Here is a 24,570-nt window from a genome sequence, read left to right as displayed (position 1 = left end):
TAGATTGTCTCAGGTGAGGAGGGAGGGCGTTCCAGGACCGCGGGAGGACGTGGCCCGGGGGTCGGCGGCGGGATAGGTGAGACCGAGGGACAGTGAGGAGCTGGGCGGCAGAGGAGTGGACCGTGCGGGGTGGGCAGTAGAAAGAGAGAAGGGAGGAGAGGTAGGAAGGGGCAAGTGATGGACAGTCTTGAAGCCTAGAGTGAGGAGTTTTTGTTTGGAGCGGAGGTCGATAGGCAACCACTGGAGGTGTTTAAGAAGGGGAGTGACGTGCCCAGAGCGTTTCTGCAGGAAGATGAGCCGGGCAGCGGAGTGAAGAATAGACTGGAGCGGGGCGAGACAGGAGGAAGGGAGGTCAGAGAGAAGGCTGACAAAGTAGTCTAGCCGGGATATAACGAGAGCCTTTCCTGGCTGCCACAGCTATCAGCCTAGCCCTCTCTCCTCAAATGTAGCGTGGCTCAGTGGAAAGAGCTTGGGCTTGGGAGTCAGAGGTCATGGGTTCGAATCCCGGCTCTGCCGCTTGTCAGCTGGGTGACTGTGGGCAAGTCACTTAACTTCTCTGTGCCTCAGTTACCTCATCTGTAAAATGGGGATGAAGACTGTGAGCCTCGCATGGGACAACCTGATTATCCCGCGTCTTCCCCAGCACTTAGAACAGTGCTCTGCACGTAGTAAGGGCTTAACAAATACCAACATTAAATGTTGGTTAAAGCACCTCATTAGTGAACTAAACCTGAGCACAGGTAGTCTCCGTGACTGCGACCCAGTCGGTTCCTGAAAACAGCTAACAGAAAACCAGTTTTCTCACAGGAACGATGCTGCAAATGGGAAAGATTGTATACCTTAATTTAACCAAAATAACCTAGAACTACATACTCCATCCATCCTGATGACTCCATCTGGTGTTTAAGTCACATTTCCCACCCTACTCAAACCTTGTCCCCCCACTTCTCCCACTCTGTCACTTCTGTCCCCTTTCAACTTCCCACCATTTAAAGCTGCTTCTCTATTTGTTTGTGGCTTCCAAGGACCACCATCAACATCCCCTATCCCACCCCCTACCTCCTCTGTCCTGGCCCTGGAGCAAGTGTTATAAAGGAGTCTAGCGTGGCAAAGTTGAAAGCGGCATTTTATAAAACTAAAACAGAGTTTAAAATTTTAAAATATTGTAAGTGTGGTCTGTTTTAACTTGAACTCTCTTAAATTGGCACTTTTCCCTATTAGATTTCATTCAGTCCTATTTGTTGAGCATTTACTGTGTGCAGAGCACTGTACTAAGCACTTGGGCACTATGCTAAGCACTTGGATTGTTCCAGGGAGATTTGGATGAGAAAGGGATAGTGCAAGTGAATACATTTCCCCCTAAAATACCCATGGTCTTGCAGAGCCGGCCACAGAAGTCACCAGCCACATCCTGAACGCGCCCGATCTCGTCTGATCTCGGAAACCAAGCAGGGTCGGGCCTGCTTAGTACTCGGATGAGAGACCGCCTGGGAACACCGGGTGCTGTAGGCTTTTAGAGAAGCAGCGTGGCTCAGTGGAAAGAGCCCGGGCTTGGGAGCCGGAGGTCATGGGTTCGAATCCCAGCTCCCCCACTCGTCAGCTGTATGACTGTGGGCAAGTCACTTCACTTCTCTGTGCCTCAGTGACCTCATCTGGAAAATGGGGATGAAGACTGTGAGCCTCATGTGGGACAACCTGATGATCCTGTATCTACCCCAGCGCTTAGAACAGTGCTCTGCACATAGTAAGCGCTTAACAAATACCAACATTATTATTATTATCATTACATCCCTTGGGGTACAGAACGAAGAAGATAATCCCCACCGCCCCACTTCAAAATTCTTCCATGGAGAATACCATGGCTTCTCAGTTAGGGCACATATGTGTTTGGAAGTGTTTGGAAGTATGTAGTAAGCGCTTAACAAATACCAAATACCAACATTATGTCTCTCAAGGAGGCTAAGGATGGCAAAATGGCTAACCATCTGTGGCCCCTAGTGACGGTCGGCACACAACACGAGAAATGCGGGACCACTGCCGGACAGCCCAGCTCCACCGAACCCATGTGTGGCAAACTCTAGACTGTAAGCTCCCGTCTAGAACGTAAGATCGCTGTGAGCAGGGTACGTATCTACCAACTTTGTTGTCCTGTACTCTCCCAGGCGTTTAGTACCGTGCTCTGCACACAATAAGTGCGCTAGAACTTTGTTTTAGAGGTTTTTCTTTAAGCTCTTACTACGTGCCAATTCTAAGAGCTGGAGTAGATACGTAGCACATATACTAAAATTGGAACGATACAGAGAAGATGAGCACGGCCTCCGCGCAAGGATGACATACAAATTCGTCAAGCGTTCCATAATTTTTTTTCCATCACTTGGAACAGTGTTTTGCACATTGTAAGCACTTAACAAATGCCATCATTATTATTATACAAAGTAATCAGGTCAGGCATAGTCCATGTCCCTCATGGATCTCACAGTTTTAGTTCTCATTTTACAGATGAGGTTACCGAAGAATAAAGAAGTCAAGTGACTCGTCCAAGGTCACACCACAGACAATCTCTAATTAATTGATTGAAAATAAAGAGGATGAGGAGGATGGGAGTAGGACACTAAGAACTCTAACCCTTGACAGAGAATCTGGTTTTATAATAATAATGATGATGATGATGATAATAATAATAATAATGATAATGGTATTTGTTAAGGCAGGCTGCTTCTTTATCAAAGTGGGGCTCAGTGGTCAAAGCCACCTATAAAAATATCCAAATTCAATCTGGCCAGTAGCTTTTTCAGGATCATATTTATAAAGGAATCCATTTATAAAAATATTGATTAATTAGAAACTGCCTACACTGTAGAAGTGGCTGCCTCTAGTCACCGGCCAGTAAATGATAATATTAATGAAGGTATTCGTTAAGCACTTAGTATATGCCAGGCACTGTACTGAGCACTGGGGTGGATACAAGCGAATCAGGTTGGACACAGTCCATTTACAGATGAGGTAATTGGGCACAGAGAAGTAAAGTGACTTGCCCAAGGTCACACAGCGGGCAGGTGGCAGAGGCAGGAGTAGAACCTATGACCTTCTGACTCCCAGGTTCATGCTCTATCCACTAGGTCATGCCAAGGGCCCTGAGCTTTGTTAGGCCACAACAAACTTCCCAAACTGAAGGAACCAGTGACTTCCCGTAGAGCGGTATGAATAAGTAGTATAATTAAACTACCAGCTGCTACAGAAAGACACCTATTAATAAAGAGCTTAGATCCGGCCTAAACCGTCTGCTACTAATGAGAGGTGACATGCTAATGCTATTGGCAAGCAGGTTCGGGGACAATTAACTCTCCTGTTCAGTAATGGACCTGCAGCTGGAACATCAGTGTAACCAACCTCAGTGGCAGAAAACATGGCCAGTGATGATGCGTAAGAAAGGGATGCGAGAAATCGTTCATTTTACAAAGAGTGGTGTTTGACAGGACGAGGTACGTGTGGTCTTGGGGGGGCGCCGCACTCTCCCAAGGCATTGGAATAGTGTGCGGCACACAGTGAGCGCTCTGTAAATCCCACTGACTGATCGACGGCATCCTGCATCGAAGACTGGCTGCTCCATCGCCATATTCACTGGGGATTAAGACTGTGAGCCTCACGTGGGGCAATCTGATTACCTTGTATCTACCCCAGCGCTTAGAACATTGCTCTGTACATAGTAAGCGCTTAACAAATACCAACGTTATTATATTCAGAAAGTAAGAAATACTCATCAAACTTGGATATTTCGTTCCCTGCCCAAGACCTCCAACTCCTCCTCATCAACAGGGGCAATAGTAATAGTAGGAGGATGATAAGTAGTAATAGTATTTATTGACCACCCACTGGCTGCAATGGACCGTACTAAGTGCTTGGAAAAAAGGTCACGGATGATCTCCTTCAGGCTAAATCCACCAGCCACTACTCCATCCTAATCCTCCTTGATCTCTCAGCTGCCTCTGACACTATCGACCGCCCCCTTCTCCTGGAAATATTATTACTTCACTGACATTGACACTATTCTCTCCGGCTGCCCATCCTCAGGCTCCTTCAGGGGCACCTCCTCTGCCTCATATCCTCTGACCTTGGGGGTCCCTCAAGAGTCAGTTGATTCAGCTGAGAAGCAGCGTGGCTCAGTGGAAAGAGCTCGGGCTTGGGAGTCAGAGGTCATGGGTTCTAATCCCGGCTCTGCCGCTTGTCTGCTGTGTGACCTTGGGCAAGTCACTTAACTTCTCTGTGCCTCAGTTACCTCATCTGTAAAAATGGGGATTAAAAAAGAATGTGAGCCCCTCGTGGGACAATCTGATTACCCTGTGTCTACCCCAGCGCTTAGAACAGTGCTCTGCACATTGTAAGCGCTTTACAAATACCATAATTATTATTCAGTTATGGTTCCCTTCTATATTCTCCATCTCCATCCACTCCCTTGGAGAACTCATTTACTCCCAAGCCTTCAACTACCATTCCCAGATCTAAATCTCCAGCCCTGATCTCTCTCCCTCTCCGCAGCCTTGCATTTCCTCCTGCCTTTATTACATCTCTGCTTGGATGTCTCACTGACCCCTCAAACTTACCTTCCATTCCAAACCCTGTCCTCCCCATCACTTTCCCATCACTGTAGATAGCACTACCATCCTTCCGGTCTCACAAGTCCGTAATCATGGCATTATCTTCGACTCATTAAACCCACATTTTTCATCTGTCACCAAATCCTGTCAATTCAACCTCCAAAACGTCACGAAAATCTGCTCTTTCCTCTCCATCCAATCTGCTACCCCATTAGGTCTAGATCTTATCCCATAGCACTTATGTACTTCTCCATAATTTATTTATTCATATCGATGTCTATCCCCTCCTCTAGACTGTAAGCTCATTGCGGGCAGGGAACACGCCTATCAACTCTGTGATACTTCCCAAGCGTTCAGTACAGTGCTCTGCACACCGTAAGCGTTCGTTAAATGCCTACCAACTCTGTTATACTTTCCCAAGCATTCAGTACAGTGCTCTGTACACCATAAATACTCTTTAAATGGGATTGACTGAATGTCCAAATCAGAGAAGTGACACGTTCCCTGTTTACCCTGAGTCGACACTCCAGTGGAGTGAGGTCAGTGCTTTCTATCCATCGCTAACTTGGTCAAAAGCACAGAATTCCCCGAGGAAATGCCTTTGGAGTTCCGTGCCTCAGTTTTCCTACTGAAAAAACAACATGACAAATCAATCAGTCATCGGTGGCATTTATTAAGCACTTATAGTTTGCAGAGCACTATACTAAGCGCTTAGTAAGGTACAATGTGGACACAATCCCTGTCCCTATGCCCTAAAGGAGCTTACGGTCTAGTGAGCTCTTCCTAGGCTTTGTTCAGATTCTTAGGTAAAAGGACTTTTCATCAATAAATCAAGTAATAGATCAGTAGAATTTATTAATCACTTTGTGCAGCACACTCTACTAAATTGGACAGAATTGTATTTCCCATCCCCACCTGATTGTAAGGCTGCCTGTACTATCCTGATTGCTACACAGGATGGGATTTAATAATTACCCCCATTGAACTGGTTAGCGGTTCATTTGTCCAAAGGCAACTGGATATGAGGTTTAAAGACATGAATTATACACTCAGCATGAGCTACTCATTGCAGTGTCTTTTACGCTTTCCTGAAATATTTCCCTGCCTCTGGTCTTCAGAGATCGGCTGGGCCTGCTTTTCTAGCGTATGAAGGTTATTGCCATTGTTCTCGTCTGTCCGTCTCCCCCGATTAGACCGTAAGCCCGTCAAACGGCAGGGACCGTCTCTATCTGTTGCCGACTTGTTCATTCCAAGCGCTTAGTACAGTGCTCTGCACATAGTAAGCGCTCAATAAATACTATTGAATGAATAAACACTTGCTGGGCAGTCAGATTGTTCCTAGCCCATTGGATTCCCGTGGAGAGCGACTCTGGTTCATCACAAGTGCTAGCCATGGGCCAGGGGTCAGTGGCTGCTCTCCCTGGAAGCCGGGATTCAAGAGGTAAATAGAGAAGCAGCATAGCTCAGTGGAAAGAGCCCAGGCTTGGGAGTCAGAGGTCATGGGTTCAAATCCCGGCTCTGCCACTTGTCAGCTGTGTGACTGTGGGCAAGTCATTTCACTTCTCTGTGCCTCAGTTACCTCCTCTGTAAAATGGGGATGAAGAATGTGAGCCCCACGTGGGACAACCCGATTACCCTGTGCCTACCCCAGCGCTTAGAACAGCGCTCTGCACATAGTAAGCACTTAACAAATACCAACAACAACAACAAAAAAATCAGGTGGAACAATTCTGATCCACATCCTTTCAAGCAGCAATGACCACAATGAAAACCCAGATGTGACTGTCAACATTTTACTCTCAATACGCAAATCTGCCTATTGGCATTGTCCTACCCTCCCCAATTCCTTTCAAGAGGACTTCTACTGGAATATCCTAATCCTGATCCAAACGCTTTCAAAATGGCCACTGCTGGGAATTGGGTAGCACCAAGCAATCTGGAGATTTGGCACACAAATTAAATACTTGTACTCTTTCACACATTTAGTACAGTGCCCTACACACAATAATCCCTCAATAAATACCACTGACGATGGGGTAGGCATGGTCCTGGAAGAATGTCTGGAAGAATGTGAAGCAACATGGCTAAGTGGAAAGAGCATGGGCCTGGGAGTCAGAAAGTAATGGGTTCTAATCCTGGCTCTATCACTTGTCTGCTGTGTGACCTTGGGGAAGTCACTTAACTTCCCTGCACCTCAGTTACCTCATCTGTAAAACAGGGATTAAGACTGTGAGCCCTATGTGGGACAGGGACTGTGTCCAACCTGATTAGCTTGTATCTATTCCAGAACTTAGTACAGTGCCTGGAACATAGTAAGCGTTTAAACAAATATCATAAAAAAGTCTTTTGGTTGGAAAGCGTTGATTAAACAGAATTTAATGATCTGGGTGAACAGAAGTGCAAGTCATTCCCCGTCAGTCTGCATGCACAGTGTCAAAAAGTATAAACCACCTGGGCCTTAGGTCTAAGGGTTTTGCAGTTCCATGGTGACTTTCTCATTCTTTGTTGGGTCATAAATCTATCTGTTTCTATGATCTCATAGTTCCTGCTTCACGCAGTTCCTTTCACCACCTTGCTTTGTAAAATCATCTGTGGTGTGATCATTAGGAAATGTGATTAGCTGAACGTGGGGGAAGAGAGAACGGATGTACAGTTGTCCAGATTTCTAACTCACAGATTAGCTTGGAAAGAGATGCTAATATCAAAGCAAGGGCTAAACGCAAATTGGCTGCCAGGGATAAAGAGGGCCTGAATCTGATTACATAATCTCTGAGAAAGTAAATAAAAATCTGACGGAAATAAACAGGGTGTGTTTCAGGCCTGAGGAAATATTTCCACACCTGAAGCAGAGGTGTCAAAAGCAGCAAGTAAGAAAATGTCACACAAAGTCAGGTAAAAAACAACTGCCTTTTAGATTGAATTGTTTTGTGAAAACAGAGAAAGCAGAAACCAAGTTAGATCGGGACAGATCTTGTTTAATTTGACTATTCAAAGAGAAATCCTTTTCTAGTTTCAAAACCCATCCACCCTAGGCAGCTTTAGGTGGCCAAATTCTTCTGTTTTTTTACAAATGAATTCAACTGTTCCCTACTAGCATGCATAGCCATACACCTTATTTAAAATGAAGTACCCCGTCAATGATTTTAAGAAATCTTGCTGTGCAATTTAGTGCATAAAGTACCTGAAATAATCGAGAAGGCAGAGAAAAACCTCACCCATAATGAAGTTATTTTGCCCTGAGAAGAGTCCAGAAAAACTCCGAATTGGGTTGAGATGACAGTAATTCATCTGACATATTGTAGCACTTTGCTGAAGAGTAATAACACAGCACTAAGCTTTCTGAGTCCTTTGGTAGGAGAGCTTTGAGGCTGCTTTAACTCCCTCGAGTACACCCTGATCAGGGAAGGGTGCCAGGCACTTCCTTTCTAAGTCACTTCAACTGAGAAGTGAGTAGAGATTAAACAGCAGCTCGGGTTTTTCAGGTATCCGTTCCATTTGCTTAAAGTGCGAGAATCTTTTTTTCTTTCCTTTCAGTCCACGAGACAGATGGCCTCTGCCTTAGAGTCCTTCCAGCAGCATTTCCTTAGGCCATTTCTAATAATAATAATACTAATAATGGTATTTGTTAAGCACTTACTATGTGCCAGGGACTGTACTACGTGCTGGGGTGGATACCAGCAAACCAAGTTGGACACAGTCCATGTCCCACACAGAGCTCACGTTCTTCATCCCCGTTTTACAGATGAGGTAACCGAGGCACAGAGAAGTAAAGTGGCTTGCCCAAGGCCACCCAGCAGACGAGTGATAGAGCCGGGATTGGGACCCATTATTTTCTGGCTCCCAGGCCCGTGGTTTATCCACTAAGCCACGATGCTCCTCTACAGGGGAGCACTTCGTTATTGGGCCGTGGTGTTCCCTTAGAAAGTCCTTCACCTGTTGCCTGGGCAACCTAGTTCCTTGAAGTCCCACTGGGGAATTTTACCGCACGCACCTTGGAGGAGTACTTCCACAGAGCTGCTTCTGAAATTCAAATCCGGGGCCATCGTTTTGTCGCCTGAATCATGGCTACTCTTTCTCAGTCTCTTTCACTGGCTCCTCCTCTTCCTCCCATCCTCTAACTGGAGGAGCCCAACAAGGCTCAGTTCTGAGTCCCCTTCTATTCTCCATCTTCACCCTCTCCCTCGGAGAACTCATTCGCTCCCATGCCTTCAACTACCATCTTGACATGGATGATTCTCAAACCCACCTCTCCAGCCCTGACTCCCTCCGTCTCTTCAGTCCTCTACAGGAAACACTGGGGGAGTTTTACATTGTTTTGCTTAGTGAGGTTTGTCAATTTTGAAACTCGAAAGCTCTAAGTGGGAATTTTACATAGTGAGATGTTTACGGAGGAATTGCAGCAAAATTCAGCAAAAGATATAATTGCTTTGCGTTCTGGGAACCAGTTTTTCTGCAAACTTAAATAATGACCTACTTCTAGGGTGGCACTGCTGGAAGCAGCATTTACTCTTACAGGCCACTAGGCTATTCGTCAATAGGTTAACTGCTTCGTTGCGCTAAGCTGGATCTCTCAGCACCCAAAGCACCACAAATGCTCAGGGTTTGATTTATTTCTGGGCACAGAAATTTTCCAAAATGTCAGATCCATTAGCTCTCCTCTGCTCCACGCAGCGCAGTCTCGACCAGAAATCCTCTCTCCGTGGCCAATAATCCATATCCGCCTGCTGCTTTTTTGGGGATGAAATGCTCGGCGCATAGGTTATTATTGAGGAATGAGCAAAGGGGCCAGGCCGTCCTTGCCGTTCTTCATGCTGCTTGAGCTGTTTCAGCCCGAGTTGATGGGTTTATGACTGCAGGTGGGTATGGGTCCCATTTAATTGGTGGCTGTTTTTCATGGGTCAGGTTGCTTTTTGCACAATCAAGGAATTTGAAGATCACACCAATTATGTGCGTGACCGTTTCAAGACCTCTCCTATACGATCATTGTTTCTTAGCAAGGAACTTGGACTCAACGATGACACTGCAGAAGCAAGAGGTCATGAGCCTAAGGCTCTACTTTCATTCAATTGTATTTATTGAACACTTACTGTGTGCAAAGTGCTGTACTAAGCACTTTGGTATGATAACAACAACTGTGGTATTGAAGTGCTCACTATATGCTAAGCACTGGGGTAGGCAATCATATTGGACACAGACCCTGATTCACATGGGGTTCACAGTCTGAGGGAGGGAGAACGAGTATTGTATCCCTAATTTACAGATGAGGGAATTGAGGCACAGAGGATTTAAGTGACTCGCCCAAGACCATAACGGCCAAAGGACAGAGCTGGGATTAGAAACCCAGTCTGTACTCTTTTCACCAGGGCAGTTTGCTTCACTCTGAGCTCTCTGATTCCCTGGGTAAGCCATTTTCTCTTTCTGAACTTCTGTTTCCTCCTGAGTGAATCCCATTTCCCAGAGGAAGGCTTGGGGGAAACTTTCCTGACTAACCTCTGTAATTCAAATAAACATCCTCAGGTAGAAAGTACTTCAGAAATACAGAAAATCTCTAGGAAACAGTAAAAAGTAGAGATAAAATGAAAAACATTTTCCCTAGATTAGCCTAACCTTTAGCTTTGTGATATACAGGAACATTTTTGCAAATTCTTTTTCCTTAATTATTTCAGTCTACAGTATCGGGGGCAAGGTCTCTAATGATATGATCATGCTGCAGGCTGGGTACTAATTATCTACCTCTATCTTCATTAACAATATTTCCAGATACAAAGTTATGCTTGAAGCACATGCGGTAGGTACATGAAGGTCTCGGATATATTTACAATGTGTTGTGTGAGTACAGAGCTCCATGACACATTAGAGCCAATGGAAGGAAGTTCTTCTTCCGTAAATCATCAGGGAGAACGCTAACATTTTAACTTTGAATGGAAAAAAAACCTTTAACTTTCTGCGCAGAACACGAATCCAATACATTCCACAAAACATTTCAGTGGGTTAGGATTTAGCTGCTGTTAAATTTTTTTTTTTAAAAAAGCAGAAGTACATGAAACATGTAATCCCTGTATAGACTTAGCAGACTTCAGTTCGGTACAACATTGCTTTGCTGATGCCCATCTGTCATAGATGTCCAGTTTATCTGGATGACTTTTGGCTCTTGATTTGCAAAGGACAGTGAATACGAACTTTGTAGAGGAATACGAGGAAGAGTACCAAAGGGAAATCGTTTTAACTCAGGACATTTTATTTGGATGAGCATAGTGGAATAGTGGGGGTTATAATCACCATCAGTTATACTGGTTCTAAGTAAATTTAGTCCTGTATGCCAGTTTAGCTGAAAAGGTTGATGTGGAATTAACCATCCTTACCACAACTTGCCATGCCATTTGGTGTTTCTTTACTTGGATTTCTGTGCCCAACTCCCTACTCTTTTATCCAAATCCTGGAGCCTGTCCCCATTTTTTGACTCCTGGCATGGAAAGCAATTTAAAAAGAGGGTTGGGAGTGTGTGCTCATCCCTGTAACTTTCCCCATTGCCAAGAAGAGAGAAAGTTACAGTCTTCAGAGTGCTATGTTTGGTCTGGCCTGGGAGATGGGAAAAGGAATTAAGTTTACTATGTGGAAAATTGAACACCTCTCCTTTCCTCTCCAATTCTCTCTTCTGCTTAACTTTCCCATCACAGTTTATAACACCACCATCATCGCTGTCTCCAGAGTCCACAATCTTGGTATTACCCATTACTCTTGGCTCTCTTTCAGCAGTGATGTTCTGTCTGTTGCTAAATCCTGGTGGCTTCCTCCACAATATTTCTCGTATCTGCCCCTTCCTCTCCAACCCCAACATTTTTCCTACCTGCTCCTTCCTTTCCACCTAAACAGTCACCACTTAGGGACAGACGCTCATCGTATTCTGGGTTAAGCTTCTTTATCAGTCTCCTCAACTCCCTCCCTATCTCCAGCTCGATGCACTGCCGTTCAGATCATCTCACTAAAATCTCATTCTGCAGATGTATCGCCCCTCCTCAAAAAACCTTCAATGTTACCTATTTCTCTCAGAATCAGTTAGAAACTCCTGCCCATTGGCCTTAAGGCACTCCATCAGTTCTCTGCCCCTTACTCCTCTCTCTTATCCCATTACATCCCAGTTTGCACTCTCTCTTCCTTTCAAGTTTACCTTCTCACCAAGACTCATTTTCAACCCTCTCACTTCCTAACTATAGCTCCAGGATAATGCCCTTCTTTCTTCCTGGAACTCCCCAGCCCCTTCAAATTCAATGGATTCCAGCTCTCCCCATCTTTAAAGCCCTTTTAAAATTCTACTTCCTCCAGGAAGATTTCCCAATTAACTTTTCTTCTTCCTAAGTTTCAGCGTCTCAACTATCATCTCTGCAATCTTCCACTCCCTCTACATTTTCGGCCTCCTTGTTAATTTACCCCCCATTCTAATCCTGGCTCCACCACTCGTCTGCTCTGTGACCTCGGGCAAATCACTTCTCTGTGCCTCAGTTACCTCATCTGTAAGAGGGGGATTGAGACTGTGAGTCCCACGTGGGACAGGGACTGTGCCTAACTCGATTTGCTTATATCCACCCCAGTGCTTAATTCAGTGCCTGGCACATAGTAAGCGCTGAACAAATACCATCATTATTATCATTATCATTACATTCTCTTTAGGGCCTTCTTCCTGCTATCTATAAATTATTTTGTGTCTGTCTCTCCTGTTAGAGTCTAAACTCCCTGGAGACAGAGGCCCACACTTAACCCTATTCAGAAAAAAGCTCCTTCCGGCAATAGCAAGCCCAGCAAAGGAAATCCCACTGCTGGTGGTAGGAGGAATGAAACAGTACCCTAGGAAAAATGAGATTAAAAGCATCTGGTGCTTCCTCAAAACTCAATTTTTATGTAACTCTAGGGACAGGAGCATTATTCGCTTTCCTTGTTTCCTTAGCCCTCTTAAGAAGCAACTCACTATTTCATTATATGGCTCATACCCTCTTCATAACAGTCAACAAGTTTGTTACACTTAGCTTGGGAAACATCGCAACATTGATGGTGAAGTTCAGCCATGAACTTGGCACTGTGAGACATTTGGAGCCTCGGATCCTCCTTCTGAACGAACAATTTGCCTAACCCAAGGGGCGGGAACAAAGAGTTGATCAAGAGTAAAGGAGAGTCATACTGAAGAAAAAGAATCCATTAGAAACATCCTACCTCAAGGTTGCACCCGCCATTGTTCCGATAAATGGAAACCTGCATGGATTCCTGAAAGAAAACCTGGGGCATGCTGGAATATCTGGCTGCTTTCCTCCACTTCACACAAGACAAATATGATAAGGACAAAGTTGAATGGATACAAAGCCGTCCACACCTCCACCAATGCGTGCTCTTACAAACAGTTCCAAAGGGGTTGCTTTCATTTTCCTCAGTTCTAGGCATTTCCAGTTGTTTATTTACTCGCTACGGTTTCTTATTTCTCTCCACAGAACTGCATCCCCTAACTCAGAGGTAAACTTCCACTGGGCGCCAGTTTGCCGCTCTGACTGTAAATCTCCGTGACTGTATTGGCCTTAAGAGACTCCGTGCAGGTCTGTAAAGCCAAATCTGCAGATGGTGAGCAGCTCTGACTGCAAGGTCAGGACAACCCCCAAGCCCTCGGGACTATTAAAAGGGGTCCGGGAGGCTGACACAAGAGCGACAAGGCCGTGCAGAGATCATTGGTGAGGTAAGTTCTTTCTTCTTTGTTGGCGAAAGGGGCTGAGGTGGGTGTTGAGGGGTCCAGAGATCTGCCCATTATAAGTTTTTGGGGTGGCCTCAGAGAATATAGAAGTGGCAAAAATTTACTCGGCAAAATTTGGGAGCAACTAAAATCATTTCATCAGCTGGACTACTGCATTTTACCAGGGTTGGTAATTTGGGGTCATTTTCCCCACAATGCCCTGTGAGTTCTACTCCTAAGGAGCTGGTATCTTGGGGAATCTCACCTCCCTAGAAGTACCTGTGATATTAGAAGAATTGTCCGTAAAGTCCGCAAGGCCGGCGAGGGCAAATTTAATCTTCAGTTCTATTACCACTACTATTGATAGTTGTATCTGTTCAGCACTTCCTGTGTGACAAACTCCATACTAAGCACCGAGGACAATGCAAGGTCCTCTGTTTTCCCTGTCCCCCATTTGGTTTCACAGTCAAACAGAGAGGGTGAGCAGGTATTTAGTATTTATGAGGAAACTGAGGGACAGAGAAATTAAGTGACTTCCCCAGGGTCACACAGAAGGCAAGCCGTGGAGCCGGGATTGAAATCCAGATATCCTGCCTCTCGAGCCCGCGTTCTGTTCGCTGGGCTACATTGCTTCCCACTGCTGCCATTTCTATTGCTATTACTATTTTATTTAAATTTACAATAAGCTAGGTAAATCTAGCCCTACGAATCATTTAGGTTTAGAAAAGCCTCAGGACTCTATATCCAAACGCCGGGATCTTTCGGGCTAATCGCCAGAGGGATAAATCAACAACACACACACACACACTCTTAGAGATCTTTAAGAACCTCTAAAGCACTGACTACACAGTCAGTAAATTGACAAAATGAACAAGATTGTTCTACTGCCTGTCACTCATTTTTATAACATTGTGTATTTATGGTATTTTCAAAGGATCCTAATTTGCTTTACTTCCACATTAAGGAAGTTGCTTTGATACTCTTCTTTACATACGACAGCTGAAAACCAGCAACAAAAGCCTTCCATACCGCTAATGATAATCGTGTACGGAGCAGCCTGGCCTTGTGGAGAGATCACAGAACTGGGAGGTGGTAAACTGGGTTCTAATCAAAGCTCTGTCACTTGCTAACTCTAACTCTCTAAAACAAACTAACTCTAGTTTGTGTTAGCAAATTAACTAGTTTGCTAACACAAACTAACTCTCTTCCCCTCTTTAAAGCCCTACTGAGAACTCACCTCCTCCAGGAGGCCTTCCGAGACTGAGCCCCCCCTTTTCCCTCTGCTCCCCCTCCACCCTCTGCTCCTCCTCCTTCCCCTCCCCTCAGCACTGTGCTCATTTGTATATATTATTTATTACCCTATTTATTCTGTTAATGATGTGCACATCCCCTTGATTCTATTTATCTTGATGATGTCGTCTTGTTTTTGTTTTGTTCTCTTTTGCTTTGCTGTCGGTTTCCCCCGTTTAGACCGTGAGCCCGTCATTGGGCAGGGATTGTCTCTATCTGTTGCCGAATTGTCCATTCCAAGCTCTTACTTAATACAGTGCTCTGCACATAGTAAGCGCTCAATAAATACTATTGAATGAATGAATGAACTTGTCTGCTGGGTGATCTTGGGCCAGTCAGAGGACTTGGGTTCTAATCCCGGCTCCGCCACTTGTCTGCTGGCTAACCTTGGGCATGTCACTTCTCTGTGCCTCAGCTACCTCATCTGTAAAATGGGGATGAAGACTATGAACCTCACGTGGGACAACCTGATTACCCTGTATCTATCCCAGCACTTAGAACAGTGCTTGGCACATAGTAAGTGCTTAACAAATACCATTATTATTATTATTATTATTATTATTATTAACTACTCTGTGGTTCAGTTTCCTCATTTGCAGAATGGGCATCAATACCTGTTTTCCCTCGCCCTTGAACTGTGGGCTTCAGGTGAAAAGGGAATGTGTTACACAATGTGTAATTGTGTTGTATCCAACAATGATAATAATTGTGGTATTTGTTAAGCACTTTTACTCTGTACCAAGAACTCCACTAAGCCCTGGGGTAGATACAAAGTAATCGTGTTGGACACAGTCCCCATCCCGCAGGGGCTCACAGTCTTAATCCCCATTTTAAAGATGAAGTAACTGAAGCCTAGAGAAGTTAACTGCCCAAGGTCACACAGCACACAAGTGAAGTGGTGGAGCCAGGATTAGAACCCATGTCCTCTGACTCCTCAGCCTCTGCTCTTGCCACTAGGCCATAAACACAGTGCTTGGCACAGTGTAAGAACTTAACAAATAGCACAACTATTATTAGCTATCACAGTAAGCAAAATTCACTCACATCACTTAAAGCTGATGCACCACGCTTTTTAATGCCCTAGGTTTTTTTCAGCTTCATCTAAAATGGTAAGGCAGTTCTTCTGCCTTCCAATGATTAAGTAGTTAGGATTCAGGGGATTCCGTGCATTAAATGTACCTGGCATTTGGATGGAGGAGGAGGAATCCCTGCTATTTTCCAATGAGTAAAATCAAACAGCAAGGGAACATTGTCTTGTCATTCTTCTTAAAATGGATTGATCATGCCAATTTTCCTTTCGGAATAAATGCAGCAGAAATCATGACAGAGGTGAAATGCCATCTTCCAAACTGTGATTTACAAATTTACCAAAGCAGAGTCAGAGCTGCCTGGGCTTTAAGGACTGTGGTCAGAGTTTGCCGCATCAAATAAACTTTTCCAAGTAATACGTCTTATAAGAACACCTACCATTTTACCGTCCAGATTTTCAAGTCATTCGATCGATCAACCAATCAGGGGTATTTATTGAGCACTTACTGTGTGCAGAGCATTCCACTAAGCATTTGGGAAAATACAATAGAGTTGGTAGACACAGTCCCTTTCCACGAGAAGCTTAGCGTCTACGGAGTGAGACACCATCCGCTTCCTCAGAACTGCTTACCCACTGTCTAATCTCTTGGCTAATGACTGTGCACATTCTAGTGAGGTTTTACTGTTTATGATGCAAATAGGTCTGGTGTTTCTGAAGCTAATCACATTCAGAATGAAGACAGAGACTAGATTCTTGAAAGCTCCAGAGATAGCAGCAGCGGAAGAAATAGAATTTCTTTGTCAAGGTTGTTTTGCAAACATGTAACAGTTTTTTGTTTTTTTTAAAAAAAGGATGAATGTAGGTCCTGGGTTTGATTTGTCATCGGGATTCCACCAGGCCTGAGTGGGTGCCACTTGGAATCACAAACCAATTTTCCTCCTGTGGCATGAAGTTTATTATGTGGTTCCTGGCAGAGTGAGATTCTCAGTGCCATCACCCAACCCGTTTCCCATTGCCTCTTTGCTTTGAATCAGTTTTTCATTCACTTTAAGATGAGTAAGAAGGAGACAGGAGGAACGAAGGAGTCGACCATATTTAAATGAGAGATGAGAGGCAGTGGCTGAATCCCCCTCCACCCCCACACACACATCCCCGGCAAGAAACAGGATAGGATTTCTCTTCCGCTCGCTAAGTTGGCACACACCATAAATCAAAGCTATAAATAATTGTACACTCTCGGCTGCAATTGATCTTTTAAGAATAGTTTGTGCTAGAAAACCATTCCAGAGAGAGGCTACAAAAAATCCATTACAATCAGGCTACCAGATTGAACTTCAGGACCGCAACCTCCCCGCAACCCTGAACCAAACTAGAGGATGCACTTAGCTAGAGAGTTAATGCGAAAGGACATTTCTGTGTGTGCGTGTCGATCCCTTCAACCACAGATCAGAAAGCTCAACCACTCAGGGCTGTAATGGGGAGTAAAGATGATTGGCAAACACTTACCAAGTAGAAAATTCCATGAGAAAGCACTTTAAAGAGAAAGAACAAAGGAAACACAGCCAGTTCTTCCATTTCTACTCTACGGTCTGGAGATATGGTATCTCGATTTTAAACAGCTAGGCAGCAGAATGGAATGAAACTAAGCCCAAGGGACGGAATGAATGCCCCATCGGGTAGAGGATCAATGAAGCTGACATGACAGGACCTTTTTCCACGGGGACAGGAAAGATATGGACTCGCCTTAATTACGTCCTCATCAGACGATCTGCACTCCACGGACTCCACCAGATCTGTCACTGTTCCATCCTCCTCCACAGAGACCACCTTCACAGGCACCGCCACTGTCTTCCCCGTGAGGATGGCCGTATTCAAGATTTCTGCTTCCTGAAAGGCCAAACAAAACTTCATGTTTACTATTTTGCTTCTGACTTGTGCCCATTTCTCTCTTCCCAGCCTTCCCTCTGTAGAAAGTTAAATTCACATCAACTTGGGGAAATCCTGACCCTCAGCAGCAGTGGGATTAATGTGACAAGCACAGCTATCATTACTGGTAATTATTCAGCGCTCCCACCGGAGCTTATCAGGAGATAGAACATGAGGAGGAAAGAGGTGCCGTTGCAGAAGAGCCGAGAAGTGAAGGCACCAAATTAGTCCAACGTGACACAAGACAGAGTCAGACGTAAGACAGAGATGCAGAGATCCAGCATGCGTAATGTCACTCTCAGCCAGGCCGACAGACTCGAAAATTCTCCAGGCCAGTAAAAGTGTCTCTGCGAACGAATTGCGTCTCATTTCTACCCAAACTTCTCCTACCTCCCTCTCGCCTCACAACTGCTCTCCCTTGCTGCTTCACCTCAGTTGCGAATTGCAGGTGGGACGGGGACTGCCTTTGATCTGATTGTATGAGCCTGGCGGTTTCTACCCCAGTGCTTCACACAGTGGTTGGCAAAAGGTAGATGCATAATACATTCAGCGGATATGAGAGAATATAAATTCTGAAGATACTATTATATTTTTTTTGAATAACGTGGAACCCAACCTGGAACCATGGTTAGACTTTTCAGTGCTGCTTAGACAGGAAGATCCTCCCACTAGACCATAAACTCTTTAAGGGCAGGAATCATGTCTAATAACTGAATTGTGCACAGGGCATCTGTTTATAGTTATATTGTGCTCTCCCAAGCAGTTAGTACAATGTTCTGCACACAGTAAGCACTCAATAAATCTGACTGACTGAATGAATGCATGTTGAATGGAATGTACCTCCCCACAAGCTTAGTATAGTGCTCTTCACAAAGTGTACAGAAAATAAATATCATTAATTGATTATGCCTTGAAAGTTGATGTTAGTTCCCCAGTGGTGGTCATAATTCAGCCGGTAAACGAATCATTTTGGAAGATGAATGGAATGAGTGAAATCACTAGAGTATAATAGTAGCTTCAGAACATATAGTCTCTTTAAACTAAAAAAAGATCCCCAAAACAGAAACACATTCCTTGACTAGAGGAATTATCTTCAAGGTTCCAATGGTCCCTCAACATACTAACATCTCATTTTCTAAATGGTTCCCAGTTGGGAAAGGAAACATAAGAGATTAAATTGGCCTAGCCAGAAGGAGATGGTGCTTTCTGCTGCCTTTTGGGTAGGAGATGGGAGAGACACAGATTTCTATAATCTCAAGAACGGGGATAAAAATGATAATAATAATGGTATTGGTTAAGCGCTTACTACATGCCAGCCACTGTACTAAGTACTGGGGTGGATGCAAGCAAATTGAGATAAACACAGTCCCTGTCTCATGTGGGGCTCAGAGTCTCCATCCCCATTTTACAATGAGGTAACTGAGGCACAGAGAAGTTCAGTGACTTGCCCAAGATCACACAGCAGATAAGTGGCGGATCCAGGATTAGAACCCATGACTCTCTGAATCCCAAGCCCAGGCTCTATCCTTTATGCCCTACTGCTAGAAAATGGACACATCCTTTAAAGAAAGAGACACTCTTTTTTTGCCTTTGCAGTGTAAAGTTAGAATCCTGACAGCAGAGTTGTTACTTTTCCCCTACAGTTTCTGAGGGAAAGAAGTGAAATCACTTTTTAGACCACTGGATGGATAGAGACTTTTTTCTCTTCCGGAATAAAATAAAAAAATGGTCGTTTTAAATATTCTGAATTACAGCTAACACGGAGGGAAATAAATGGCTTTGGAATGGGCAGAAAGCGGCAACAGAAAGCCCATCTGCCTTGGGTAAATTCTAGTTTTCAAAACAGAATGCATTGTTCTGGCAAACCAGGGCACTTGAGGTGTTTGTAAGTGAGTTTTTAGGTTTAACTGACGGATTTGAGGCATCCTTGAGCGATCCACAATGATTCCATCAAAGCTGGCTGGGTTCTCTCTCTCCACCAGACTCATTCTACGAGGTCCAGGTGGGAGTCAGAGCGAGGAGACAGATGCAGCGTGACACTAGAAAAGCCCATGAGGAATACCATTTAAATGGGAATATCCCTTTTGGCCTTCGGCTATTGGGCCTTGATCTGCGGGGCCTCAAAGATTTGTCCCGGCTGAAACATTGGAAACGCAGTTGTTGGTCTGGAAAATAGTTCTGCTATTCTACAGGCTGAAGGTGCTTTTAAACTCCTCCGGAGACACTTCCCAAGGTGACTTCACAGAACAACCACCCCTTCCTTTCATTTAGTTCCTTTCTTTCTGTTATACAGAGTAAAACTCAGACATGGTAATCTGGTGGAAAGAACTCAGGACTGGGTTTCAGATGTCTGGGTTCTAATCCCAGCTCTGTCTCTTCCCCGCTATAATAATAATAATAATAATAATGTTGGTATTTGTTAAGCGCTTACTATGTGCCGAGCACTGTTCTAAGCGCTGGGGTAGACATAGGGGAATCAGGTCGTCCCACGTGGGGCTCACAGTCTTCATCCCCATTTTACAGATGAGGGAACTGAGGCACAGAGAAGTTAAGTGACTTGCCCACAGTCACACAGCCGACAAGTGGCAGAGCTGGGATTCGAACTCATGAGCCTTGACTCCAAAGCCCGTGCTCTTTCCACTGAGCCACTAATGTTGGTATTTGTTAAGCGCTTACTATGTGCCGAGCACTGTTCTAAGCGCTGGGGTAGACATAGGGGAATCAGGTCGTCCCACGTGGGGCTCACAGTCTTCATCCCCATTTTACAGATGAGGGAACTGAGGCACAGAGAAGTTAAGTGACTTGCCCACAGTCACACAGCCGACAAGTGGCAGAGCTGGGATTCGAACTCATGAGCCCTGACTCCAAAGCCCGTGCTCTTTCCACTGAGCCACGCTGCTTCTCTATGCTTCGCTATGTGACCTTGGGCAAGTTTCTTGATAATGATGGCATTTGTTAAGCGCTTAACATGTGCCAAGCACTGCTCTAAGCACTGGGGTAGATACAGGGTCATCAGGTTGTCCCACATGGGGCTCACAGTCTTCATCCCCATTTTCCAGATGAGGTAATTGAGCCACAGAGAAGTAAAGTGGCTTGCTCAAGTTCACACAGCAAAATGGTGGAACAGGGATTAGAACCCACGAACTCTGACTCCCAAGACCGTACACTTTCCACTAAACCAGGCTCTTCTCTTGATCCCTCTGTGCCTCAGTTTCCTCACCTGTAAAATGAAGATTAACGCTCTGTTCTCCCTCTCCCTTAGGCAGTGAGCCTCTGGTGGGCCAGAGACAGTGTCAGATCTTATTAAATTTTATCTACCCCAGAGTTTGGCACAGTGCTTGGAACATAGTGATTATTATCATTAATTCAGGTATGGCAGCAGCACATTTCTCCAGGTGTACGGGCTTCTGAGAATCCCAGTGTTACACTTGTCATCTGCAGCCAGGCTCCACCCTCAGTTCCGTCAGGTAAGTTACCCCATCGGGGAGAAGCATGCTTGAAGCGCTGAGGGCTAAATGGACCTCAGGTGTTACCCCTGGCCCTCTCTCCTCATTCGCTCCTCACCACATCCTCGTGCGACCAGCAGATGGTCCATTATTCTGCTCCCACTGTCTTGTCTTACGCCGTCGAGTCGTCTCCGACCCAAAGCAACACCACGAGCTTCTCCCAGAACGTCCCCCTCCATATGCAATCGATCCGCAGTGGAGTCTATCCGTAGAGTCTTCTTGGTAAAAATACAGAAGTTGCTGACCGATGCCTCCTTCCATGCCGTAAACTCGAGTTCCTGCCCTCGACTCTCTCCCGTGCCGCTGCTGCCCGGCACGGGTGAGTTTTGACTTGTAGCAGATGGCCTTCCCACTATCCAAGCTAGGAATGGAATGGACAGGCCTCTGCTTGATTCTCCCTCCTGTAGTCGAGACTGGTAGAGGACTGGACACTCTCCAGGTGCGACCTTGTACGGCTGAAGTAACGGCAGTCATTCTTCTGCCAAGGGTCATGGGTGAGGATCAAAGTTGAAGCAGTGTAGTCCAGTGGAAAGGGCACAGACCAGGGATCAGAGGACCTATGTTCTAATCTGGCCTTCACCGCCTGCCTGCTGCAGGGCCCTGGGCAAGTCACTTCACTTCTCTGTGCCTCAGTTTCCTCACCTGTAAAATGAGGATAAAATACCCATTCTCCCGCCCTCCTAGACCGTGAACCTGTTGAGGGCGGGGAATGTCTCCCTTGCTGTATTGTACTTTCCGAGTGCTTAGTACAGTGCTCTGCACACAGTAAACGCTCAATAAATGCGATTGGATGAATGAATGAGGGACTGGGACAGTGTCTGACCGGATAATACCGTATCACCCTAATGCTGAGTACAGTGCTTGGCACATATATTGTTATTATAATATAATAGTTATAATAAAGGCATTACAAGGACGCCTCAATAACTAAATCATTGCACAAGCAATAAACGGGATTTATTGAGCATTAGTGAGGCTTAGAGGAAAGATCCCGGGCTTGGGAGTCAGAGGTCGTGGGTTCTAATCCCAGCTCGCCACTTGTCAACTGTGTGACGTTGGGCAAGTCACTTAACGTCTCTGGGCCTCAGTTACCTCATCTGTAAAATGGGGATGAAGACTGTGACCCCCCACATGGGACAGCCTGATTCTCTTGTATCTACCCCAGTGCTTGGCACATAGTAAGTTCTTAACAAACACCAACGTCATTATTATTATTATTTAGTCTTTGCAGAAGAGTGCACACAGCACTCTGCACAGAGTAAGTGCTCACTAAATACCTTCCAGGAACTGCTCAGCTCTGTACCTAGAATTTGGAAAGCTCTCCCCAGTATCCTATTGGGAAAATGACGGTCACAGAGGGAATTCCACTTTTCTTTTTCTTACGAGGTTGTTTTGCTGGCATGTATCCATCTTCTACTTCCTCACAATTTTCATATACTTTTCCGAAATAATCTATAAATACTCTAAGAACCATTCTGATAAATGAACCATCGCACGAGACAATAATAAAAAGAGAATGAAAAAGCTTTTAACTTCACCTGAATCAGCTGCTTTTCCCAACTAAAAGCCACAGAATTAAAAATCTGGAATTTCCTTCTGGCCAATGAGTGGAGGATAAACATAATATAAAACAAATACAACCGAGCACCCAATTAAGTATTCATCCTCTCTGCGGTGAGCTAAAGTGATATGAATGCTTTTGGCACTAGCTCTAGGCCAAGAGGAGGGTTTTTTTGGCAGGACCAGGGCCCATCATCTCAACTTGCTCGCAAATAAGCTGTTTCACATCATTTAATTCTCTGTGAGTGAGATGTGAGAAATGGCCATTTGGGGAAAGTGAGAGATCAAAATTAACTGGCATCCTCAGCTTGTTTTGATCTGGGGAATTTGTAGGAAATCAGCTCTAAGCAGCAAGGGGGGGCCCTCCCGACCAGAACAAAGGGAAAGAGGATTAAATAACAGCACGAGAGACTTAGGTTAGACATTGAAAGGAATTTCCTGACCGTGAGGCTTGCTAAATACTGGAATGTTTGCTCCAGGATGGTTTAAAGACTTTTCCCTGGAGGCTTTAAAACACTGAAGATATTCTCAGATCTCTCCAAACTATTAGTTATGCTTCTCCCAACTTGGTGTCATCTAAAAACCGACTCTTCCAACAACAAGGTCAGTAATGAAAATGCAGCGTGTAGATAGCGATCCATTGTTTACAACTCGTTGGGTAACTTTCTGCTGAATAACTCCCCCTCTAGACTGTAAGCTCCTTGTGGGCAGGGAACCAACTCTGCTATATTGAACTCCCCCAAGTAGTTAGTACAGTGAGCGCTCAATAAATACGACTGATTGATTGAATGGTCTAGACCTGGGGTTTTTATTCATTCTCTGTATTAGTGTGGCTTAGTAGAAAGAGCACGGGCTTGGGAGTCAGGGTCATGGGTTCTAATCCCGCTCCGCCACTTGTCAGCTGTGTGACTTTGGTCAACTTACTTAACTTCTCTGTGCCTCAGCTACTTCATCTATAAAATGGGGATTAAGACTATGAGCCCCATTTGGGACAACCTGATTACCTTGTATCTACCCCAGCGCTTAGAACAGTGCTTGGCACATATTAAGCGCTTGACAAATACTATCTTTTTTTATGCTTTAATATACAAAGGAGAAAGAGGAATACTTAGCATTTGTTTATTTCTTTGTTTGCGCTAAAAGGGCCTGTTTATTGTTATGTTCTAGTAATTTCATGCTGGATCAATCAGCTGTTCCTCATCCTACTTCAGACTCCTCAAGGCTAAGAGGGAGAGAGTTGGAGACTGCGGTAATAATGAATAATAATAACTGTAATAATAACAATAATGACTGTAGCATCAGTCAAGTGCTTTCTATGTACCAAGCACTGTACTAAGTACTAAGGCGGAAAGGAGATAATCAGGTCAGACACAGTCCCCGCCCCACACAGGGCTCATAGTCTAAGTACTTTCCCCTAGTGATGCAGAACTGAGAGTCGGGCACCATTTGAGTAGGATTTTAAAAACAAGGAAAAACAAAGACCTCGATTTCTATTTTCAAGTCTTGGTTGTTAAGGATGCCCTGCAGGACATAATTAAATGTAATTTGCTCAAGTTAAAATAGGTCATATCTATTGCCTTCTCTTCATCTCTTGAATCTATCAGTCACTCATCCTGCTCATTTCAAAGGAGAGTAAAATAGATCTTGACACAGTGATTAAAGTTTAAAGAAGGCATGTTGAGAAAATGGAGTGAAGACTGGACATTTTATGCTGAGTTCCGCTCCTGATCATCTGAATCACCTCAGGGCTTCCCACTCAGGATCATTCCTCTGGCCTTCACTAATTTATCTGCTAAAGGCGAATAACACCCATTTCGCTTTTGATGACTAAATGATTTGATTTCCATGAAATATCATATATTTTAAAGGACATCTGCCTAGGGACCCCAAATTCACCTTGAAGCAAAATTTTCAGCTAATAGCACCTGCGCATGCAGTGATATTTTTATTTCA

General features: G+C 44.7%; 1 protein-coding gene and 1 non-coding gene across 2 annotated transcripts in view; one reads left to right on the top strand and one right to left on the bottom strand.

Moving 5' to 3' along the window:
* TMEM132D (transmembrane protein 132D) overlaps positions 1–24,570 on the bottom strand; it is a 545,527-nt gene that overhangs the window by 77,021 nt on the left and 443,936 nt on the right. Inside the window, exon 5 of the mRNA XM_007655786.3 lies at positions 17,369–17,512. Within this exon, the coding sequence (XP_007653976.2) occupies positions 17,369–17,512 (144 nt within the window). The remainder of the gene's footprint in view (positions 1–17,368; positions 17,513–24,570) is intronic.
* On the top strand, positions 2,253–2,363 carry LOC114809368. Its single transcript, XR_003757155.1, has one exon. It is a non-coding gene; the product is annotated as a U6 spliceosomal RNA (small nuclear RNA).

The sequence above is a fragment of the Ornithorhynchus anatinus genome, chromosome 2, assembly GCF_004115215.2.
Source record: "Ornithorhynchus anatinus isolate Pmale09 chromosome 2, mOrnAna1.pri.v4, whole genome shotgun sequence".
Classification (NCBI taxonomy): domain Eukaryota; kingdom Metazoa; phylum Chordata; class Mammalia; order Monotremata; family Ornithorhynchidae; genus Ornithorhynchus; species Ornithorhynchus anatinus.
The sequence above is the reverse complement of the archived record's forward strand: the minus strand, read 5'-3'. Positions and strand labels throughout refer to the sequence as shown.